The following is a 23,643-nucleotide window of genomic DNA, read 5'->3' on the forward strand; positions in this document are numbered from 1 at the left end:
AGGGAGTACATATTTTCATCTTCAAAATAAATGCTATCAGACACATACATTAAAAACCTCATTCACTAGATGAGAATGTCTATTTAATTTATTAGTGTCTATACTGAACTTAATAACCAATAGACAATTCATGCTCTCCTGGAATACCTTGTTAACTTTTGGAGTGCTTTTGGAGATCCTAAATCTTACATTTCTAGTCTTGTCAAGACACATTACACCAATCTTACATAACATGGTAATTTCCAGTTGCACTGGACTACAATTTCATTATTACAGCCAGCATCGCTACTTAGGCAAAGCTGGCACATATATCTTATGATTCAGGCATTTATTTAATATCTTGCCGATCCTGTTGTGAAGGTGGCCCACTTTACTTGGACAGGGGTGCACTCATCTTTAAGGATCAGGTTCACAACTTAAGGCTCCTCTTCGATGTAGCACCAATGCTAGACAGTATATTTATCATATCTGGCTGATAAAGAGAGTGAACCCAGACTATGGTAATCTCAAAGTTGGATTACTACAATTTTCTTCTTGTAGGATGTCTATAAATGATGGATGAGAAACCACAGCTGGCCCAGAATGCAAGAGCATGGGTGACAAGCAGTACTTCTAGGATGTGCCACTTATCTTAAAACTATTTTAAAAATGTTAAAACTATGCTCATGAATGTCCATGAGATGTAGGTGTAGGCATGTTAAATTATTATTTTGTTATCTAGAGCCAGTGGAATTGGGTGGCATTATAAATTCATTAAAAAGTTTTTGCATGGCATATGTATTTACACAAGTCTATTTATATTAATTTGTTCATTTACAATCCAAGTCAAAGAATGTAAAAAATACAGCATACCATTTAACATATACATACGGAACAATACATACATATATGAAAGGAAGAAACCCTGTAAAATTCACCACCGGTGAAGGCACCAGTTTCTGTCAGCTAAAGCTATAAATAAAAAAAATGCTACTGTTTTCACAATATCTGGAAATTGGTCATTTATTAAGAATACCTCTATCTGCTCATCAGGAGTCAAGATATTTCTCCTAAGACATTTATCTTGTTAATGAAATAGTAGAATTTATTATCACTTATGCATTAGAGAAGAAAACATTAACATGCAGCAATGTAGGCTTATATGCTTTGATGGAACAATTCTCACTTTTAATTAATTGAATTTTTGGAACAAAAGCATCAATGGTGATTATCTGAAAAGCATTCTTCAGACTGGCACATTAAGGGAACATTTCTGAGAGATTCTACTGACAAAATGTAGTACAACTATATAAATAGAAGATATGTGTATACCCATGCTCATGTTTACAAGTCAGATAATACAATGCCTTCTGAAAAATCAACCAATATTACCTCATTAACATTGATTTTAGACTTTGCAGATGACTCTAGAAAGGCACAGTTACACCACTGTCTTGCTAAATTCTGTCCCTGTTCTTTGCCAACTACTCGTTCATCTTCCAGATCACATTTATTGCCAACCAGAATCATGGGAACCTGTACAAAGAGAAAAGAAATGTATGTGTAACTGACAATGAGATAAATGCTTGAAGTTCCTTACTTTGGTCTGGCCTAAAAAATAATTTCTGGCTAGTCTCCTGTCATGAGAAAATAAGCATATAAAATGAACTTTCCAAATGTTCATACCTTCTATTTGATAGTTGTCAAGACAATTCATAATTATCAGGGCAATATAATCAGGATAATATCAAACGATAAAAAGGTTTTGTTTGCTGACTTCCTTGCTCGTGTTTAATGCACAATCCCATCTTTAGTTCATTAGATCTGCTTCATTTAATTTCTAAGAAATACAGGGGGTTTGTGTTTGTTCAGCTACACATTATTATTACTATCATAAGCTTCCCTCCCACCACCCTAAGGTGAAAAAATCAATTAAAACAAAAAAGAAAGGTAGGCAGATAGACAGACAAGACCCTCAGTTTTAACTTTCATTGAATTTAAATATAACACCCCAAAGAAGTTTGTGAAGTCTGGTAGCACACTAATTGAGGTGCTGAATTTTTGACAAGGAATATTCTAGTTTCGTCTGAACCCATCAAAGTGATTGGGGCTAATCATCTCTCTCAGTCAAGTTTACCTCACAGAATTGCTATTGTGGGCATAAAATTAAAAGACTGCCCCATACACTGCTTTGAGCTCCCAGGGGAAAAGTTAGATAGATATTAATACACCCCTCTTTCCCCAAAAAGGATCGTATAACGGATATACATCTCTAGCTATTTGTTTTGAAATTCTATAATAGAATCACAATAATAATAATAATAATAATAATAATAATAATAATAATAATAATAATAATAATAATAATAATAATAATAATAATAATAATAAAGTTGGAAGGGACCTTGGAGGTCATCGAGTCCAAACCCCTGCTCAGGCAGGAAACCCTACACCATTTCAGACAAATGGCTGTCCAGTATGTTTACAGAAACAAAATGAGGAACAGAATACATTAAAATACATTACTATTAATTCTTTCCATTAACAGAGATCTTTTGTTCTTCTATTTGACCATTCCCCGAGCGAAGATTAAAAGGAAAATATTACACAAGGAAGCAATGTATTTTAAAAGAAAGTGCTGAAATTTTGACCAATCAAAATCAAGCTGTTTTGGAGGCTGCAAAATTCAAAACTCAATTCTGAAAATATTAATTACAGTAGGCAATCTACAAATGCCCATTAGTTTTAAAAAAGTGAAACGAATATTGCTTCCCCCTTCCCCCCACCCCCAAATATCCCACAGACACACAATACATAAAAGACTGAAATTTGCAAGAACATTATGACTTTCTGAGGAGATGAAGTCTGTCAAAGTTTGCAGTCTGGCCAAGAATCTTGATGTTCTGATTTTATATTCTATTACATTTTGTTTTAATTAGATTACATTTGCATGCTCCGCAGTTCAATCCAAACATCAAAAGGAGATGTTTAAATTCCAGTGAGTTCAGGAAGAGAATCTTTGATATCAATTTTGAACTTCTACCCTCACTTTATAATGCCTTGGTAGACTATACTTGGAATATTGCACATCCATTTTGGTCACTATGATATAAAAAAGATGTTGAGACTCTAAAAAGAGTGCAGAGAAGAGCAACAAAGGACTAGGGATGACATGATAGCAATGTTCCAATATCTCAGGAGTTGCCACAAGGAAGAGAGAGTCAAGCTATTCTCCAAAGCAACTGAAGGCAAGACAAAAAGCAATGGATGGAAACTAACCAAGGAGAGAAGCAACCTAAAACTAAGGAGAAACTTCCTGACAGTTAGAACAATTAACCAGTGGAACAACCTGCCTCCAGAAGTTGTGAATGCTCCAACACTGGAAGTTTTTAAGAAGAGACTGGACAACTATTTGTCTGAAATGGCATAGGGCAGTGATGGCGAACCTTTTAGAGACCGAGTGCCCAAACTGCAACCCAAAACCCACTTATGTATCGTCGGGTGCCAGGTGGGTGTGACCAGTTGGATGGGTGTGGCCCATTGGGTGGGCGTGGCTGCAGTGGTAATGGCAGACTGGGCGGAACTAAAAAGTTCAATCAATCAATTCCAACTTTGCGAGATCTTTTTTTTTCCCCGCGAGAAGTTGAAATTGATTGATTGATTGAACCTTTTTTTTTTTTGCACACGGTGGCAAAGGCCTAAAGTGAAAAGATTTTATAAAACCCAGCTGAAGGCCTAGGACTGGGGCGATGGCGTGTGTGCCCACAGAGAGGACTCTGCATGCCACCTGTGACATGCGTGCCATAGGTTCACCACCACGGGTATAGGGTTTCCTTCCTGAGCAGGGGGTTGGTCTAGAAGACCTGCGAGGGCCCTCCCAACTCTTCTTATTCTGTTATTCATATATTTGAATAATAGACATTGAGTTTCCCTTGATAAAGACCCTGCCAAATTATGGATGTTTGAAGTGGAAAAGGAGGAAATTACAAATCTACATTAGTTCCTATAGCTTGTTGAGAATGCAATCTATTAAATGTACAATACCCTAAACATTTATTTACTCTGGAAAAGGATGACACTTCATAAAGAACTGGGAACTGAGGTAAAAAGCTAAAGAAATTATATTTCTTACAAAAAAATTATCTAAGATTTGGCAAGAGCTCAGAATGTAAACATCTTGAACAAAAATGTAAATAACAATGAATCTGTGAGCAAACACAATTATGTCCTCGCTAGCAAGTCTATAAAATAAAAATCTAAAGGAGTTGTTTTCTTCATTATATTCTAGAGTAAATGCAAAAACTACTATCACTGAATTTTTTGGTGAGAGCCAACATACAGTTACATGAGGGCTGGCCTGACTATTACAATTAAAACCTGATCCACAGAATGGGAGAGTGGAAAGAAAAAAAGGAGATTAAAATTTTAGTCCTATCAGCATTTTTAAGCCTGGCTAAAATTGGACAGGATAGGGGAAAAACCATATTTACCTATGGAGAATGATAATGGACTTTCCAACTCTAGGTGACTATCAGATATAGAGATAATTTTTACACATTAGCAAAACTTGCTTTTTTGTAGGAGACAGATAAATAAGTGATGAACATGAATAGGCCAAGTGGGAAATATACTACCTCTCAGCAACTTTTTTATGCTTTGTGCAAATCTATCATTTTAACTTTCATACCTGTGCTTCAAATTATAACCTAATAATGAATAATGAATAGGTTCTGAATTTAAGTTAAGTATGAACATTGTGGTGCTATATATTCTCAACTACTCCACACTGATAGCATTTAATTTACTTCAAGCTGACTATTAACTTATTGTTTTTAAAATACTATTCCAAATAGAAGAGAAAACATTTTGATTAAAAGAGGTTATACTATATTTTAGAGGTAGTCATTCATGCCTCTTGGCAATGCCTTTCACAACAGTGCAAAAGAGAACATTTTAGCATATTAAAGCCTGACAAGTAATGTGTTAGTACAAATGGAAAATCAAAAACAATTAGAATTATAGAACGAGTCCTCAATCAAATTCATTTGATGTATCATCTGATAAATCTCACTTCATGGGTGAAAATAGCTTCACAAGCTATGGGACTTTGACTTAAATGCTTAGAAAAGAATTGGGTTTCAAAGGCTCTGCAAGAAAAATAATTCCTATTTTAAGGAAGATTAGTTTTACAAATATTTTTATATATCTACTTAAGCCAGAGTGGGAGCAAAAGCTTATAGAAAAGAAAATGAAACAATGATTGGTATAACATTAGAAAAGTAGAAATACACAACTAAAATCCCTCTACTCATGTATTTTAGTAGGTTATTCTTCAAGAATAACAATTTAAATACAGTATTTTCTGATTTCAAAATAAAGCCATCTTCAGCCTTATCAAATCTAATTTGTTAAACAGAGACTAGAATATGTTATCCAGTTCCATTTCTCCATTTTGATTTTCCTATCCTGACAGAGAAGATTTGAAGGGAAACTTCACTCATTCATTAATTGTACTCATCTCTGTAGCAGGGAAGATTCTGACTATATTCATAAAAACAAAATTATGGTTTCATTTCAGACAAAGGAAATTTAGATCCCCATTATGATGCTCAATTGAGAATGTTATTGCATCATACAAAATATTTAGAACGTTTTTTCAATCACATAGACACTGCACAAAAACAGATGCTGCCTTGTTTAAAAATGCAATGGTTCACAAGACAAAAACCCTATTTACTTACATCTTCAGTGTCCTTTACCCTTAAGATCTGTTCCCTCAGGTCCTGTAAGTCATTGAACGTGGACTGTGCTGTAATAGAATAAACTAGTGCAAATCCTTGACCATTCTTCATATACAGATCCCTCATTGCGGTAAATTGCTCCTGTAATCAATATATACATATATTTAAAAATTCACTATTCAACAGAGTTAGCTCGTGTTAAACCAGAGACAAAAATGCCATTGTTAATGTTGAAATTTTCACTCTGCTCTTCCAGAAACCCAATGAAGCATGTGAATGTATTTTAATGATATCAATTATTTCAATATAATTTTTGAAAATTTAGAGATGAAAAGAGGTATCCCAAACAATGATTTCTCCAGTGTTAATTTAGGAGTTATCTTATATTTTACAACAGAAGTGTGCCTCTATTTTTTTCAGTGAAAAAATTGTATAATATTCCAACTAGACCAGTGATGGCGAACCTTTCAGAGACTGAGTGCCCAAACTGCAACCCAAAACCTACTTATTTATCGCCTGGTGCCAGGTGGGCGTGGCCCACTGGGTGGGCGTGGCTGTGGTGGTCATGGCAGACTGGGTGGGTGGGCCAAGGTGGGCATGATCACCTTGATGTTGCTCGTGGGGAGGGACCCCTGTGGGGGATGGGCAGGGTTGGGGGAGATCCAGGGGGTCTTTGGCAGGTGGGGCAGTGGGCAGGTTTGTCCTGCGGGATGAGGCGAGGCAGGGTGGCGGTGCAAGGCGAGGCAGGGGCCAGCGCAGCTGCTGCCTGACACCATGAGCCCCCGCACACAGAGGCCAGCGAGCACATGGGTGCTGGGATGCATCTGGCCACGTGGAACCTTGGTGAGTTAGTGGGTGGCTGGTTAAAGAGGGACGGTTGCCATCTCCGGGGCATGGCGCATGTGCCCACAGAGAGGGCTCTGAGTGCCGCCTCTGGCATGCGTTCCATAGGTTCGCCACCACTGAACTAGACTGTTTTTTCTCTCATATACGTACTATACAGCAGAGCTGAAGTAACCAGCTAGTTTTAGAAAACTGCAGACAGACTATATGTTATGGGAATACATGATTTCAGATAAAACCTATTAACAGAAGCGTCTGCTGTAAAGAGCAAAGCAGTATTAAAATACAGGAAGGTCAATATTAATATGGAAAATTAGCTCCATATTTACCTGCTTTGCAATTGACATTAGCCCTAGCTAATGACCATAACAAGTTGGTCTGGTAAGAGTCCAATAAGAAAGAAACAATTGTCATAGTTAAGCAAAGCTAAATTGTGTAACTATTTTAAAAAATATTATTGGAATTCTCTACTTGGAATCCAAATCCAAGATCATGAAATTCAAATTTACTTCTCATAAAAGCAATCTTAAATATGTGAGTGTATGACTTGAGCTACTCTTGAATATATCATAATAAAAATTAGACCAAGAAAGATAGATTCCTTCTCCTAAACACTGGATCTTGTGTTCTTGCTTCTGTCTTCAAATGGAAGTATTTCAAAATATATTATAGATTGTACTTACTGTCCCTGCTGTATCGAGGATTTCAAGCATACATTGTTGGCAGTCTACTTCCACTTGCTGAAAAGCAAAGGGATAAGACACACCACTGAAGCATTAAAAATTCAGTGCTTTAGCACAGAGATCTCCAACCTTTCTGGCGGCCCGGAGGGAAGGAGAGCAAATTCCAAATTGGTGCATGCGCATGCACGCAAATGGGTCCGCACACACCGTTAAGGCACTAGCTGCCTTGTTCACACATGTGCAAACGGGCCATGCGCTACTCGCCCGGTGGTAGCGGCCCCATTTGTGCATGCGCAGACCACGCACATCCACCTGGCGCTAGCGGCCCCATACACACCCCCATGCATGCACAAACGGGGCCATGGGTGCTAGTGTGAGTGTATTCTCTCTCCCTTTTACCTTGACTTTCCTCCATAGAGTATTGTGGATGCTCTAATTTATTAACCAGGTACTTTATTACAGACAAAGCATATAATCTGAACTAAGCCAGGCCTGAGTCATAGGAATTATTTTATGACTATTCATATGCCAAGCTTTGGCACACTAGAATACTTATCCATATGGACAGTAGTACTCATTTTTGGAAGTTTTTATTAGACAGTGTTGACACTTATTATAATCAAGAGTAAAAATATCTGAAATGAAATTATAAAGCACTTTATCTACTTTGTGGGTTTTATAAATGTTATGGTTTGTAATCACAAATTACTGCAATAATGACAATTGGAGAATATAAGTTGCATACTTTGTTTAAAAAGTCTTTCGTGTGATTAAAGTTAGCTTGTGTTACTTTTACAATAAGTAGAAAATTCACATACTGAAAAAGACAATGTTTTCCCCAAATAACTCAACTTTAAATTGAAAAGAACGTTGAATGTATAATAATACTGTCAGCATAGAGATTTTTTTTAAAAACAAACAAACCCTCTAACTGTACTTTTATGGTGGGGCCATCTTAAATTTTATCTTCCTTTCACATAAACACAATGTTATTAAGATGCTGCAAGTAAATAGCTTTGACAAATTCTGATTTACGTATTTTGCCTGATATTGTAAAACAAGCCTACATTAACTATAATTTCATTCCATGTAATTGTTGCTATAACATATGTGGCTACAACAGGCTTCTAATAATAAGCTTTCTTGGCTTTGGAGAGATGGCTGATTATTTCAGAAACTAGAATGTAAGAAAACCCAACACAGAACTTCCAAACTAGATTGAGCCCTTCTTTCAAAGGCCATTCCTCATTCTCTACCAACAGATCATTGCTAGAACAATTTATCTTATGAGTACAATTGGCTTGAACACCAACTTTGAAGCAAATATCAGTTTTTGTTTAATTGTTGGCAGTGAAATGAAAATGGAGAAGAATCAAGGGTTTTTTCCTGAGGGTCATAATTCCAGTTCAGATCATATCTTTATCATTTTACAGAAAAAAAGAAATCTAAACTACACGATCCCATGGTTATCTATGTACAGTATAAGCATAAGCATAGTATGGTATAATATAGCAATAGCACTAGCACTAGCGATAGCACTTAGACTTATATATCACTTTACAGTGCTTTAAAGCCCTCTCTAAGCAGTTTTACAGAATTAGCATATTGTCTCCAACAATCTGAGTCCTCATTTTACCAACCTCGGAAGGATGGAAGGCTGAGTCAACCTTGAGCCAGTGAGAATCGAACTGCCAAAATGCAGGCAGCCGGCAGGCAGCAGAAGTAGCCTGCAATACTGCATTCTAACCACTGCACCACCATGGCTCATAGTATCAGTATCAGTATAGTAACCAATGGCCCATAATCAGAATCTTTCTTGCAGGGAAACTATTTGTCATTGTAAAGGTAATTTTATCTCAGATAAGGCATAAAATTTATATTAGTTCGTTGATTGAAATAAAGGGTATGATTTGACATAATGTTTGAAAAACTCGTATTTTACCTTTCTGTAAGAGTCTTCTATTGTGGGGTCATATTTTTCAACAAAAATTCCCTGAACAAACTGCACAGTCTGGAAAAGAAAAAAGGGGGAAACATATATTCAGTTAGTTGCCTGAAGCCAAAAATCTACAACAGGTAACAACACAGTTTTAAGTTTAGTTTTTTACCTATGTGATTTGGAACATGTTCTTTACTGAGTGTCAACTTTTCATGAATTCAACAAAATCTATGAATGGGTTTATTTTTTCAAGCATGTATGACACTAGTCCAGTTATAAAGTTTAACTAGCCTGTTTTCAAGTAAGAAATTATGGCAACCAGCACGAGTTCCTTTAGCATATGTTACACTCCTCCTACACTGGTTCCTAAACTATTCCAATACTGATAATTAGAATATTTTATTTTAATTCAAAAGCCTTCGTGGATTGGTTGGGAATGACAACAGTTGATATCCAATGTCCAAGGTTCTCTTGTGACTTGCTCATGGATTAATTCCATAGCGCATCTCCATATTTCTATGTAAGTGCAATCTCTCTCTCTCTCTCTCTCTCTCTCTCTCTCTCTCTCTCTCTCTCTCTCTCTCTCTCTCCCCTTACATACACACTCACACACACACAACCAGAAATAGCTCTAGTAATAAAGGACACATATTCTGAATGCAACTCATAAAATATATGCTGACAGAGAAATATGGTTCAATATGGATGTACTGTCATTCTAACTAAGTGCCCATGTATTCTCTCTCCCTTTTACCTTGACTTTCCTCCATAGAGCATTGTGGATGCTCTAATTTATTAACCAGGTACTTTATTACAGACAAAGCATATAATCTGAACTAAGCCAGGCCTGAGTCATAGAAATTATTTTATATATGTGTACACACAATATATATATTAGATAATATATTAAAGATGTGAGGCATCAGAATCAAGGCACTATGTTGACAATCATGGCTCACAGATAAGTGGGCATGAAAAAAATAAACCAGGATTTATTTATCAACATACCAAAATTTACAGTATCATGTTGTTCTCTCATTCTTTCAGTCAAAGAAGATACTATATGAAGCTAGATTCCGATAGTTATGTATAAACCAAGTAATTGGAATTAGAGTTCATTACCAAAGCAATATGTGCTTCTGATCCATAAATAAAAATCTAAACAATGAGAAATTTGGAATTAGGCTCCAATGGACTCAAGACTTGTTAGAGTCTTGCTATTTTTCAGCAGCTTTATTACTCTCTATGAGCTACAGTATAAACACCACCACCATTTTACACATTCATTTAAGGCCTATCAGCAAGATTTCAAAACAGGCCTTTCTCACTTTTGAACAAGCATTAACTCTAAAATGAAATCCTTTGCTTTCCAGAATAAAACGAAAATAATTCGGAAGCATAGGATTTGGGTGTTTCACTTTTATATATAATGAGTCTTTTCTGCAGTGACTAAAAATAAGCTTTTCTAGCCTCTTCTACATCCTTAAATAACAACCCATTTTGTTTAGCTGCAAAATTTCTCTTGAGAACAAGGAATACAAGCGCTATTGCTCCTAATAAATGGTTTCAGATTTGAAAGTCTAGTTATCTGCAGAAAACATCATTGTATTCAAGAGACTAATGAATGCTTCAGAAAATTCTTAACAAACATGAAACCAATTTTATACCTTTCATGCTCATAGGTGCTTTCTTGCAATTGTGCTTAGGAAGGGTTGACTACAGATATATTGCCAGTCTAGCTCAACTTACATTTGCTCCTGTAAAAAGGTCTCCCAATATATCATCAAAATGAAATACCAGTTCAAGTTCTTTTTATGTAACTCATTCTGTTAAAAAAAACTTCAACGGGGAAGATGACCCAAATAATTAGATCGAAGTACAGTGTGGACATTAGGTAAATGATTTAAACATAGTTATTTATTGCCAAAGAAACACAGAATTATAGAAAATTCTCACTTGCCTAAGCCATTTGCAAAAGAGCCAGTGTTCTAAATACAGGAATGCAGCTACTCTGTAAATACGTATGTTGTAATAGCTTTCCTTCAAATAGCAAAAGAAGAGTACACATCAGTGTTATTTTAATTACTTAGAACATGCATTTTATCAATGATATCAGATTTTTATATTTTTATTGAAGGGATAATTGCACAATGGGAAAGGCAAAGACTTATGGTACTATGGCTTAAATTTAGCCAATGGTAGAATAATTTTTGTAAGCAACTGCTTATTATTATTTATCACCATTAGCACATTTAGTGCTATGTAGAATATAAGAAATCTGATCTCTTGCCAGAGGAGATTGTAATCTAAAACTTGAGGGACAAACAAAGAGTAAGAGTAGCAATAGAAATAACTTATTTATTTCAGCTGTACATGCCATCAAATGTTCATACGTAGGAAACTGGAGTAGTAAGAAATCAATGTGAACTTTACTTTCAACTCCAATTGTCTCCAGCAGTTTGTTTTCAGCTTACATAATTCTTAAACTGCACAGATGGATACTGAATACTTTATGTATCCATTTAATTGTGGATATCTAATCCTGATTTAACTAATTTGCTAAACAGAACCCTATGAATATACATTATTAAATGTTTTGGTGAAACCAAGATATATCATGTTCACCGTTTCAATCCTGCTTATTTATCCTGCTTGTCATAATTATTGGTAGAATACATACAGTAAGTATCCTCTTCTCAAAGAAGATACAATCAAAATAGGAGTGTAGTAGTTTCTCTTTTTGTTATTACTTTATTGTACTTAACAATTAAAAAGTGATTCCTCAAGGATAATCCCAAAATCCAAAATGGAATCTATAAGAAGCAGTCCTCTAAGTGTGAATGTGTCTGGGTAGAGTCAAAGGCTACTGGAAAACAGGGAACAACCAGAGGTCAATAAAGTCTAGCTTGGTTTATTTCTGGATTCTCTTTTGCTATCTCTTTAAATATTGTTGGCCTGATGAGTCTGCTTAAACATGTAAGAAAGCTGAAATGAATTTACAACTTTACAAAATGTCAACCAGATAAGTATTACCATTTGTAAGGCTAGAATACTAAATTCCACTTTTTTCCAGAACGTGGGACTGTATTGAATACTGAACAAAACTACATAGAGTAAGCTAAGTACATCAGAAAAATAGATTATAGTATCTTTATTTTCAACAGCCTTCTTCCATCAGGATATCCTCCAGATAATGACCTTCAACTGCCACATGTCTTAGCAATGATTGTGTGAGTTGGGAAATCTACTTTTGAAATATACACATCTGGAAAGTACTCAGACCAAGCAAGTCTAGCTTTCGGTAGAGCAGCCAATAAAGTTGTGGGTTAATGATAGTTCCTGTCTATCATCTTATCAGAATTAAATAAGTCAATCTTATTCCCTAATAGTGAAATAGAGCTTCTTTTCACAGGGTTATCTAGCAAGGCCAGCTCTAACAATATTAATATTGACTTTGTCACCACTAAATAAAATATAATAAAAATAGATCAATCAAGGAGGCACCTTTTTTGAGTGCTAAGAAAAAAAGAACAATGAAGAAGAATGCCAAGGAGAAACGAAAAAAAATCTGTCTGGCCAAAGTGTAAGATTTTAATATAAAAAATGTATTGCATATACATTTCCCGTGTTTGTAAAAGAGAACTCTGTGTTCAGTGATTGTTATTTCTAATAAAAAGAATCTTTAAAAGACATTTTGTCATATACATCTTTTTTCAGGATATAGTGAAAATATGAAAGCTATTGAAAACACAAGCACACACAATCAAGAATACATTTTAGTACTAGAAACAATTTTAGAAACTTCCAAACTAATGAATAAATAGGATCCATATAATTAAACTCAGTCTTCTTAATTAATGATTTCCATCATGATTCAAATTGATTTGATTTAAACATATCTATCTACTATATAACATATATAATTTGAATTCACTTGCTTTGTGATCACAATCTTTTAGGGAAAAGGTTGTTTGGGAATCAGTTCTTTCTAATTCTATTACTTTCAAGCGCAATGAGGACCACTAAAAAGTGATTCCTTAGTTTATCAGTGCAGTTTTTAGTCTCCATATCTATTTCAGCATTACAAAACATTAGTCACAGAATGTTACAAAAGTCTACACTATCTAATTCACTCCCTTTAGTAGGCCAATCCCAAACATATTATTTTTTTATTCAAGGCTACATATTTGATACTTAAAACAGCAGTAAAGTAAAGTAAAGACTCTAGAAGAAGAGCATAGAGAAGAGCAACAAAGATGATTAGGGGACTGGAGGCTAAAGCATATAAGGAACGGCTGCTGGAATTGGGTATGTCTAGTTTAATGAAGAGAAGGACGAGGGGGGACATGATAGAGTGTTCCAGTATCTCAGGGGCTGCCACAAAGAAGAGGGAGTCAAGCTATTTTCCAAGGCGCCCGAAGGCAGGACAAGAAGCAACGGATGGCAACTAATCAAGGAGAGAAGCAACCTAGAACTAAGGAGAAACTTCCTGACAGTTAGAACAATTAACCAGTGGAACAACCTGCCTCCAGAAGCAGTGAATGCTCCAACACTGGAAGTTTTTAAGAAGAGACTGGACAGCCATTTGTCCGAAATGGTATAGGGTTTCCTGCCTGAGCAGGAGGTTGGACCAGATGACCTCCAAGGTCACTTCCAACTTTATTATTATTATTATAAACATGGTGGCATAGTAATTTAAGGCTTAGAATTTGAAGTAAGCACCAGTGTTTATCAGCATCTAAAAGGTGGTATTTTTAAGCTTCTAACAATATTCAGTTCCATCAATTCAGTTTCAGTTAGCTAAAAGTACAATATAGGGTTTTAACTATATTGCACAGTAAACTTTTTAAAATGCTCTTAAATCCTTTACAATGCTGGAGATTGGCACTTAATCATCTACCTTGCATTACATTAAAAATCAAAGGTAGTCCAAGAGAGGCAATTAAGTGCTCAGGGAGCATCTAGTATGGATCCCAAGCTTCTCTGTGTCTTTCCAGTTATAACCTACTATATTTCCTTATTCCCAAGCTTAACATTTTGTGAAAAACACTTGTTTCACTCAAAATGCAAACCGATGCCATTGGCCTAAATTAAGGGTGGCTTAACTTATTTCTTTAGATAAAATAACTTGTCTTATTTGGTTGCTGGTATTCCTTCCAAATTTTAATCAAAATATACTACAAAGTTTGGTCCAAGGCTAATTTATCAAGAAAAAAATGTATCAACTTCATATACTGTACGTTTAAAGATGTTTGTTCTATTCGTTACATATATTACAATATTTTTACATATATAAAATGTTACTGCTGAGTATACATACATAATAATTTAGAAATCAGTTATTAGCACAAACTTTATGAAGGCAATGTGTTCACTAAGCAAATTTCAATTTCTAGGCATTATGGAGCTCCCATGAAAATGGAACTCAGATAACCTTGATATTAATATTCTAAGTTTTCTAGTTTAGGTTAATTCAGAATTTGCCATATGCATATTAGAAACAACTATTTAAGAAATATGTATTTCTTTTCTGAATATTTTAAATGCAAACATCTTGACTATTAACTATTTTATTAAGGGTCAAACTTGGAAGGTTGCAAATACGCTTTTTTGAAAAATCAAAATCTTGAAGAGAGAAACTTTGCTTTTTACTGAGCATTAAACTTACCAAAGCAGACTTGCCTACACCACCTGAGCCAAGGACCACTAGCTTGTACTCACGCATGATGTGGTCTATTCAAATACTGAGAAGCTGTAAAAGAGAAATTAGCAATTAACAAACCAAATTTTTGCTATACATTTCAGCATATTTCAGCATATTTTGCAAAGACTGCCAGTTACTGGGATATATTCATTTGTTTGGTTATAAAAAAGAATAAGACTTTATAAAACATTTGAATTGACAGGAAGCACTATTTCTACTTTTCATCCAAATCTTCTAAAATGCACAACAGAATAAAGAATTTGGTTACAGTCTACAAAGACCAAGATATTTTGACTAATATATTTACTTCAAAAAGGAGTTTTATTTTACAAAGTTGATTAGCGGTTGAATGCTAATTTATTTCAACCCCTTGCTAGGTACTCTAATTGCTTTTTTCTCTTGATATATATTGTTCTGGATAACCTGGATAAAATATGACAACATATTTTAACTTTCAATAAAATAAAAACATATATTTAAAAATGAGTTTAATTATGTAACTGTTATAGATTGAAAAATTGAAAAACTCACTATATATTCAACATTTCTATTTATTTTGAATAGTTTTGTTGCAAATTAAATTCTCTGAATCTTTATTTCAAATCATTATTGATTTTCATGTAAATAACAATGGTACAGTAGTATTAAAAACACAGGAGAACCTAGGTGTCCAACCAGTTAAGTTTAAATTATGGAATGCTTGCCAGACTCTAGGAGCATGGTGGATGGAGCTAAACAGTTAAACAAGACAGCTGAAATCATTTCAAAAATATTCCTTAAATTTGTAAATGAATAAATATGACAAAGAGATGCAAAGCAATTCTGCCTTAATGATGGGTATAAGCTGAGTGGGAGAGTCACTTTGATAGGCTTTCAAGATTCTGTTAAACACTCTAGCAATAAAGATCTTTTTTAACAAATTCAAGTGGTTCTTTTTTCCTGAGCTTTCCAGCTGTATAGCACTTGACCGATTGTGAACATGCAGCTGTTTTATTACAGTTAAATAAGAGACAGTCAAAGTAATAGAAATAGAATGAACAAAACAAAGTAAACCCACCCTATCATCACTACTGAGTCCAACTTTCAACTATCTCTTTGCTTCCAGGTTCTAAAATTTGAATGGGGCGATATTGATGAAGAAATAGACCAGGGGTGTCAAACTGCCGGCCCGTGGGCCGGTTTCATCATACTGAAGCTGCGCCCACCCCATTGCCGGCAATGGCAAAACCGGCCCAATATGTTGCGCGACGTCACGTGACGTCGCGAGTTTGATACCCCTGAAATAGACTGTTTCAAAAAAAAGGGGGGGAACTGAGGAAGATAGAAACAACTAGTAAAAGGTCTGGCGACAGGCCTAATCAGTGTCTTAAGGCAAGCATAAACCAATATGCAAGCAATGAAAGGGCATCAGGATATACTATATTTATTTATTTATTTATTTATTTATATTTAAACTTCTATGCCGCCCTTCTCCCCAGAGGGACTCAGGGCGGCTCACAGCATGTTAAAAAAAACAACACAAAAAACATTTCCCCTATAAAATATCCCATTCTCCATGAACTTCACATCTCTGATGATGTTACTGGTTCAGCAGATACCCATCTGTACAGGGTTGACATTTGTCAAAACCTACCTGGACACTGGTTTCTATGTGAGTAAGAACACTGAAAGACCGTTGGATTAAAAGGTACATGCAGCAAGGGGGAGCTCCTTATAGATTTGAACAGACTTCAGATTAAAAAGCAATATGTAACTATGATAAAAACAAATTATATATGTTTTTTTCCTTAAATTTCTTGGCATTAATACAGAGATATTATATTTTCTAGTATTTGAAGTCAAATAGTATGAATACAGTTCTGGCACATTAAAATGTTGTAGAAATGAGTAAAACAGCTAGAACTCCAAGATCGTAACATTTTACTTTCAAATGCATTAATATTCACTTACATAATTTATGTTTTTCACCCTCAGTTGCACAGAAGTATGTGCCATTGAGCAATAAAATTATAGTAGTGAGCTGCAAGCAACTAGGATTGCTTTCATATCCCCAACAGGGAATGATTTAAGACATTTTTTTTTCTCTGTACAAGGTCAAGCCTCACTTGCCACTGCCAACTCAAAAATCTTTCTGTTCCTCAAAGCATTCTCTGTGCCTTTTTATGGAAATCTCTCTAGTTACTATGCTGTACCAGAAAACCTTTCATTCTCTTCAAGATTACTTGACAAATATGGAAAATGGCAAAACCTATGATAAACATTTTAAAAGTGTTTATATTATAAACCAGCCTTCACTGCCCCAACTGATCCCAGCCAAGTCATGACATCATTTACTAATTATCTCTTCAGCCCTCCCAAGTAAGGATTCAGAAACAGCAAAAGCCTCATCAGAGACACCATAATCCAACTTCGCTAAAAACACTGGCTAAAATAAACTCTCCTGATCAACCTAAAGAGCTATATAGTCTAGCATTCTAGTTCCACAGTATCTAATAGGACTATGCAAATCCTGTAAAGTACTTTCCAACATAGGGGAGAACATCTGAATACCACTTTTTGAAATATGAAAGCAGTTCTGTCTTTTTTCACATTCATGTAGCTACTTCATTGGTGTCTCCTGGCTGGCTGTGCATGCATCTGCTGGGGCAAGCACAAAGTTCCTGTACATACATACATACGTGGAATCAGCTAGGAACTGTCAGTCCTCTGAAGGAGACCAAACTAAGAAAGCAATGCCTATAGGTCTAAGAACTTTTATTAGATCAGCTATAGCAGTGTTTCTCAACCTTGACAATTTTAAGGCATGTGGACTTCAACTCCCAGAATTCCACAGCCAGCAATGCTGGCTGTGGAATTCTGGGAGTTGAAGTCCACATGCCTTAAAATTGTCAAGGTTGAGAAACACTGAGCTATAGTGACAAAATCTTGCACTTTTATCTTCATTTGAATTCTCAAACTAGTTTCTTGGAAAGAATTCAAGTCCCACTTGACTGATCCTTTGCCTTAGTAGCAGCTCTTCTTATTCTTCAAGACCATTCCTATGCCCTCTGTAAGAACAACTTGCAAAACAATCATCCAAGTCTGAATAAAGGCAGCTGTTTTAATGAACTGAATTATAAAGGAAGTGCTTTATAAGTGCAATGCAAAGTACCTTTTTCAAAGGAATTGCAAAGCCCTGGAAGCCAACAAAATTGAATGACTACAAAAATGGCATAAGTGTCATTCCCTGTACTTGGGTTCCAACAACTGATGAGAATCATCAGTACTGAAAGAAACAAGATAGTCGCTTGGTTTTGCTTCCGTTGAGCTGAAGCCAGTTCATCCCAGATTACCACAGCCTCCAGATACTAAGAACATGGATAAACCACTAGATCTGCTTAGGACAGAGCTAGGTGTCATTAGTGTACTGATGAGGCCTGACAAAGGACTTTACCAGCAGTTTCATGTTGATGCTAAATAGGAGCGGGGAGAACAGAACCTTGAGGAATGCCACAGGAAAGGGGTTAGGGCAGGGGTGTCAAATTGCCGGCCCACGTGCTGGATGCATCATAGCGAAACCGTGCCCACCCCATTGCCGGCAATGGCAAAAAAGTCACAATACGTCACAACACGTCACGTGATGTTGCGAGTTTGACACCCCTGGGTTAGGGATTAGATCTCCACACATGGGAAAAGTGAGACAAATTTAATACCATTATTTAATTGATCAAAACTAATTTGTTTGTGGTAGCAGATTCTTTGAATTGCACATAGAGGCATATAGATGGATAATGGCCAGAAAATGCAATTCTTTAAATGTTTCACTGGTTTTTGTATTTGTGTCATTTAGTTAGTGGGTCATACAGAAGATAACAATTCTTTGCTTGTGCAGGCATCAAGTCAACTGTTCTGCCTATTATTCTGCTGGCTGGCAGCTATGGAAAGAGCACTGAAGTTCTGAACAATGACTACATTGGTTCTTCTTGAAAGAATGGCTTGCAAAAGAATCTTCTGAATAGCTGTCTGTCTAATATGACATTGTGGTGTACCAGGACATTAGGAAGCCCATTCCTAGCCAGTAAAATAACTTGGGTGAAAGTGTGTCATGCAATTATTAATGGAATCTGATCCTAAGTTTTAAAAAAAAGACAATGCCAAAGCAAATTGAAACGTGTTCGGCTATTAAGTATGATTTTATTGCTTTGCAAGCCTGAAAAAAATCCATGAATAAATCCAAGTTTTATTACTATGCAACAAAATCTATTTATGGAAATAAGAAGTGACAAACACTTAAAAAAACCTTTCTCCCTAAAGTCATTTCCAGACATAATATTGCTGAGAGTTAATGATGAAATGAAGTCAAATATAGAATTCAAACAAATTATGTTTTTTATTAGCCAACCATTCTCCATGAACTCTACATTGGACAAAAAAATGTTTTTGAAACTTAGGAAGAATTTCAACAACTGGTGGTTATACAGTACAGGACTGAAGTCTCTTATCACAAGTCTATCTTAACCTGAGTCTTGCTAAAAAAAAATTAATGTTAGCATAGATTTGAGCTGGATATTCAATATTTGTGTCTTGCCCACTAAGCTGTTAACGCAGGATCAACTATAAAATCAGCATTTTGTGTTTGTAACTATTTTAACTGCTTATTTATATTTTGTAAGCTGCCCAGAGTCTACCGGAGTCAGTGGCATAACAACTTACAATAAAAATAGTATTTTATAATCCCTTTTATTTAAGAGGGATTGAAGTATAAAAGAAACAACAAAATACCAAGGTAGATCCGACATAAATTCTTCCCCCAAACATCTAAACTTTCCTTTGATCTGAGAGATACCTTTTTATCATTGACTTGCAGTTCTTGATTCAGGTTTCCCTATAAGTGGAATAATTCCACCTGGTCTCATTTCCTCACAGCCACGTTAAGAAGCTTAATTAGGTAATTGCTATAACGCTTTTGGCAGACATGACAAACATAATTAAAAGAGCAGGTGCAAAATGATCAAGCTCTCCCCCATCCCAACAACATTTTAGCAGAACTGCCAGGAGCCTGCCAGAAGAATTTCACAGCATGAACTCACTTATTTTGGAAGTGTTCTTAAATTCTATAAGCTTGGCTTTCTTCATTATTTTACTTTAAAGAAGAATGCAAAGGCTTTTTCATCCACCCAACCCTAGCAGAGCTAGTCAGATTAGTGAGAAAGCATCTAGTGAATGAATGCACATTGCTTTGTCCTACAAAGCCAGAACATCCAATAACTTGTACCAAATCTGATAGGAAAACAAAACAAAAACAATGTCACTTTGCCTCTAGGTTCTTAGATGGGATTATGAGGAGGCAATAAAACCCAGTTGTTGCTTGATTTGAACAGAGCACGTTTGGGATTTCCTTTCCTCGATAACATCATATACTTGAAAACAGCACATTTGGGAAAACCCATGCTACCGAATCTGCACCTCGTTATCTCTCAGAAAGTTCAGAATAGTTCCCATAAAATCTGTATATATATCTATCTAAACAGGAAATACTACAGTTATGTGAACAAAGGGTCAAAGGGCTTGGCAACTGAAAGACAGAAAAAAGTAAGCAAGAATAGCAAAACAACGAAGTGCCTTTTCTGAAACTGAAGCAATGGCATAAAAACATTCTAAATAGCAGCTTTTTTGGAGACTTGTTCTACATTGCAACCAATATACATATAAAAGGATTACATTATTTTAGAGGAAGGAAGGAAGGAAGGAAGGAAGGAAGGAAGGAAGGAAGGAAGGAAGGAAGGAAGGAAGGAAGGAAGGAAGGAAGAAAGAATTTTCCGATGCTCCCTGCCAGCTTCCCACAATGAAACTCAATGGGGAACTTGACATGAAGTTGTTCCCACTCCCACAAATTTTTTTGCCACCCATAGTTATTCTGTTTGTTTAGGTTAGGAAATATCTCTGAAATGATGACCTAATGGATCACAGGTTTTCTTGTGTACAATAAATTTTGATTGGAAGGCAGATGTCAGTTTCAGTGTATATATCAGTTTTGAACAGACTTATGTTGGATGAACTATACAACCCATAAAACAATACTATTTACAACTCAAAAATCCTAATAAACAGAAGATGATATCAATAAAGGAGAATATTTGTAGCTCAGGGTTGGAATGAGGGGTCCTTGGTGCTCTCTGAGCTTGCTTATATTCTTGCAAACGTAGCACTGATAATGTTACCTAGTTTGGGTAATGAAATGTCTGCAAGAAAACAACCAAGCTCAGAGAGCACCAAGGACCCTTCAAGTAGAAGATGATTCACTGCTTAGCTTAAATAATGTTATACTTTCTGATGAAGATCAACAAATGGATTTAATACTGTTGCTAAATGCAGCAACATGCAACATGAATGTTTAGGATAGAAAGACCAGTAAAAGTATAACATTATACTAAACCCATTTTGATATAACAAAATCTCCATATTCAGTTTCAACACAATCATGTTAACTCCACATGTCTTTAGAAAGTTCACTGAATTATCTATTTGGGCTATAAGATGCTTGTTTTTTATTAAATAAATAAATGCATAAGAAGTGATTGTTTAAGTGGCTGTTTAAAAGCATACTACTAGAGCAGGGGTCCCCAACCCCCAGTCCATGGACCAGTACTGGTCCGTGGCATTCCAGCGACTGGTCCGCACAAACAAGCAAAGCCCCATCCATGAGATGCAGGTAGGACATAAAACCACGCACCCTCTGGTCCACGGAAAAACCTCTCTCCACGGAACTGGTCCCTGGTGCCCAAAAGATTGGGAACCTCTGTACTAGAGCTTATACTGAAGCTTCAGGTACACTGTATTTTATTACTATGTTGTTTAATTTAGGACTTAAAAAAATTAATATGGTCAGTAACACAATATACAATCATGTATTGCCTGACTATTAATTAAGGATTTACATTATGTTTTGTGGTTTTAGTATATCTTGAATAATTGCTTTATTTTACTGATAATTTACATATACATTTAATTTACATTTACAACCACATTGAAGCTGTCCATTCAAATTAAATAAAAAACAAGAACTGGGAGTAATCGGATTATAAATATGATCAATATTACTATACATACAGAAGTGAGCATGGGGAATGTACAGCAGTCTAGAAAATTTTAAAGATTTTAACATTTCAATGAAAGTAGTAGTAGTAGTAGTAGTAATAGTTGGAAGGGACCTTGGAGGTCTTAGTCCAACCCCCTGCTCCGGCAGGAAACCCTATACCATTTCAGACAGATGGCTGTCCAGTCTCTTCTTAAATACTTCCAATGTTGGAGCATTCACAACTTCTGGAGGCAGGTTGTTCCACTGATTGTTTCGACTATCAGGAAATTTCTCCTTAGTTCTATATAGTTCTATAGTCATTAAAATACAAAATTTGGAGGCTAGAAAAGTTCATTTGGAAGATGTTAGGCCAGGTCATCATCACTGTAAAGTCCTTTAAGACTGATCATTTCACTGATCAGACAGATTTGCATGAAAACCCATCTGAAGAGTACTAGTTTTGTATAATTGTGGCTTTATAAAATTCAGCTACATGCCCAATTTAGAAGCTATAAATGAAGATAGTTTGCAAAATGCTCTGTAAACTTTAATTAGTATAGTGCATGATTCAAGCCAAGAACAAAAGAAAAAAGAAAAATTAGGCTTTGTTTTTTAAGACAAATGAGAAAAAGCTTACTTTTTTGAAAATATTAACATTTCAGTCCATCATACTCAGATACATTCACTTAATGCTTCCTCTATATTGCTAACTTATTAAATTATGCTGCTGATTTTGCATATGGATATTGAATGACTGACAGAACATCAGGTAATCTCTATTGAAATACTACTACTACCAGAAAAATGCAACAAACATTTTTAGCAAACCAACTCTAAGCCTACTTTTATCTGAATATTTGTTGTGGCTCTTAAACATTGATTCCCAGTACTTCCTTGTAAGAAGCCAGGAGTCAGAAGACCTCTGGAGAAATTATTTCCAGTTCAAAGAAAAATATATGAAGTTCCAACTATTCTAAATCCTGTGGAGAGCTAACTAGCTGTCATTAAACCATGAAGTGAGTCGGCGTGAAGAGGCCAGGCTGCAGAAGAGCAAGCTACAAGTTGCCTCAGGAAAGGAAAGGAGAAATTTAAAGGGACACAAACCTTCACAGGCTGTTGGGACATGGATGGCTTCGAGGATTGCTTTTGCCTTGCTTTGAGGACTGTTCTTGGCTTGCCCTGGCCCTGAGGACTCCACCTTCGGACCTGCCTTGCCTTGGACTCTGTCCTGTTTTGCTGGACGTCGAGTGGAGCAGGCGGGACGAAAGGAAGTTGCTGTTACTGGAGACTGGCTGGCATCGCTTTAGGGGGGCTGCTGCTGCTAGAGACTGACTATCATTGCTCTGGCTGCTGTTGCTGGGGACGGACTGCCATCGTTGTACACCGGCTGCTGTTGCCAGGAACTGTCTGCCATTGTCCCCTGTGAGTTTTTGCTACCTGAGATTGACTATCATCATTCCACTCTGGTTTGCCAATGTCGTCAGGGTGGAATGCCGGAGGTTCGGAGATTTGCTTATGGGACCAGCTGTTTTTGCGCTCTGTTCATGGATGGAGCAGTCGCGGTCCTGGAGGGGATCCAGAGAGGCCACTTTGCGGCTTCGAGAGAAGGACGGCTGTTTGGCTGGAACCCAGGTTCGGTGGCTCTTCTGCTCCCAGAATGCGGCCATTCCAGAGTACCAGCTAAAAGAACTGAACTT

General features: G+C 36.1%; 1 protein-coding gene across 1 annotated transcript in view; it reads right to left on the reverse strand.

Moving 5' to 3' along the window:
* The window catches only part of RAP1A (RAP1A, member of RAS oncogene family), a 33,850-nt gene that overhangs the window by 5,411 nt on the left and 4,796 nt on the right, over positions 1–23,643 (reverse strand). Inside the window, exons 2-6 of the mRNA XM_015821642.1 lie at positions 14,854–14,937; positions 9,189–9,257; positions 7,247–7,303; positions 5,721–5,861; positions 1,372–1,515 (exon numbers count right to left, since the gene is read on the reverse strand). Coding sequence (XP_015677128.1) covers positions 1,372–1,515; positions 5,721–5,861; positions 7,247–7,303; positions 9,189–9,257; positions 14,854–14,910 — 468 coding nt within the window. The 5' untranslated portion in view covers positions 14,911–14,937. The remainder of the gene's footprint in view (positions 1–1,371; positions 1,516–5,720; positions 5,862–7,246; positions 7,304–9,188; positions 9,258–14,853; positions 14,938–23,643) is intronic.

This window comes from Protobothrops mucrosquamatus, unplaced genomic scaffold, assembly GCF_001527695.2.
Source record: "Protobothrops mucrosquamatus isolate PMUCROS unplaced genomic scaffold, P.Mucros_1.0 scaffold1372, whole genome shotgun sequence".
NCBI lineage: Eukaryota > Metazoa > Chordata > Lepidosauria > Squamata > Viperidae > Protobothrops > Protobothrops mucrosquamatus.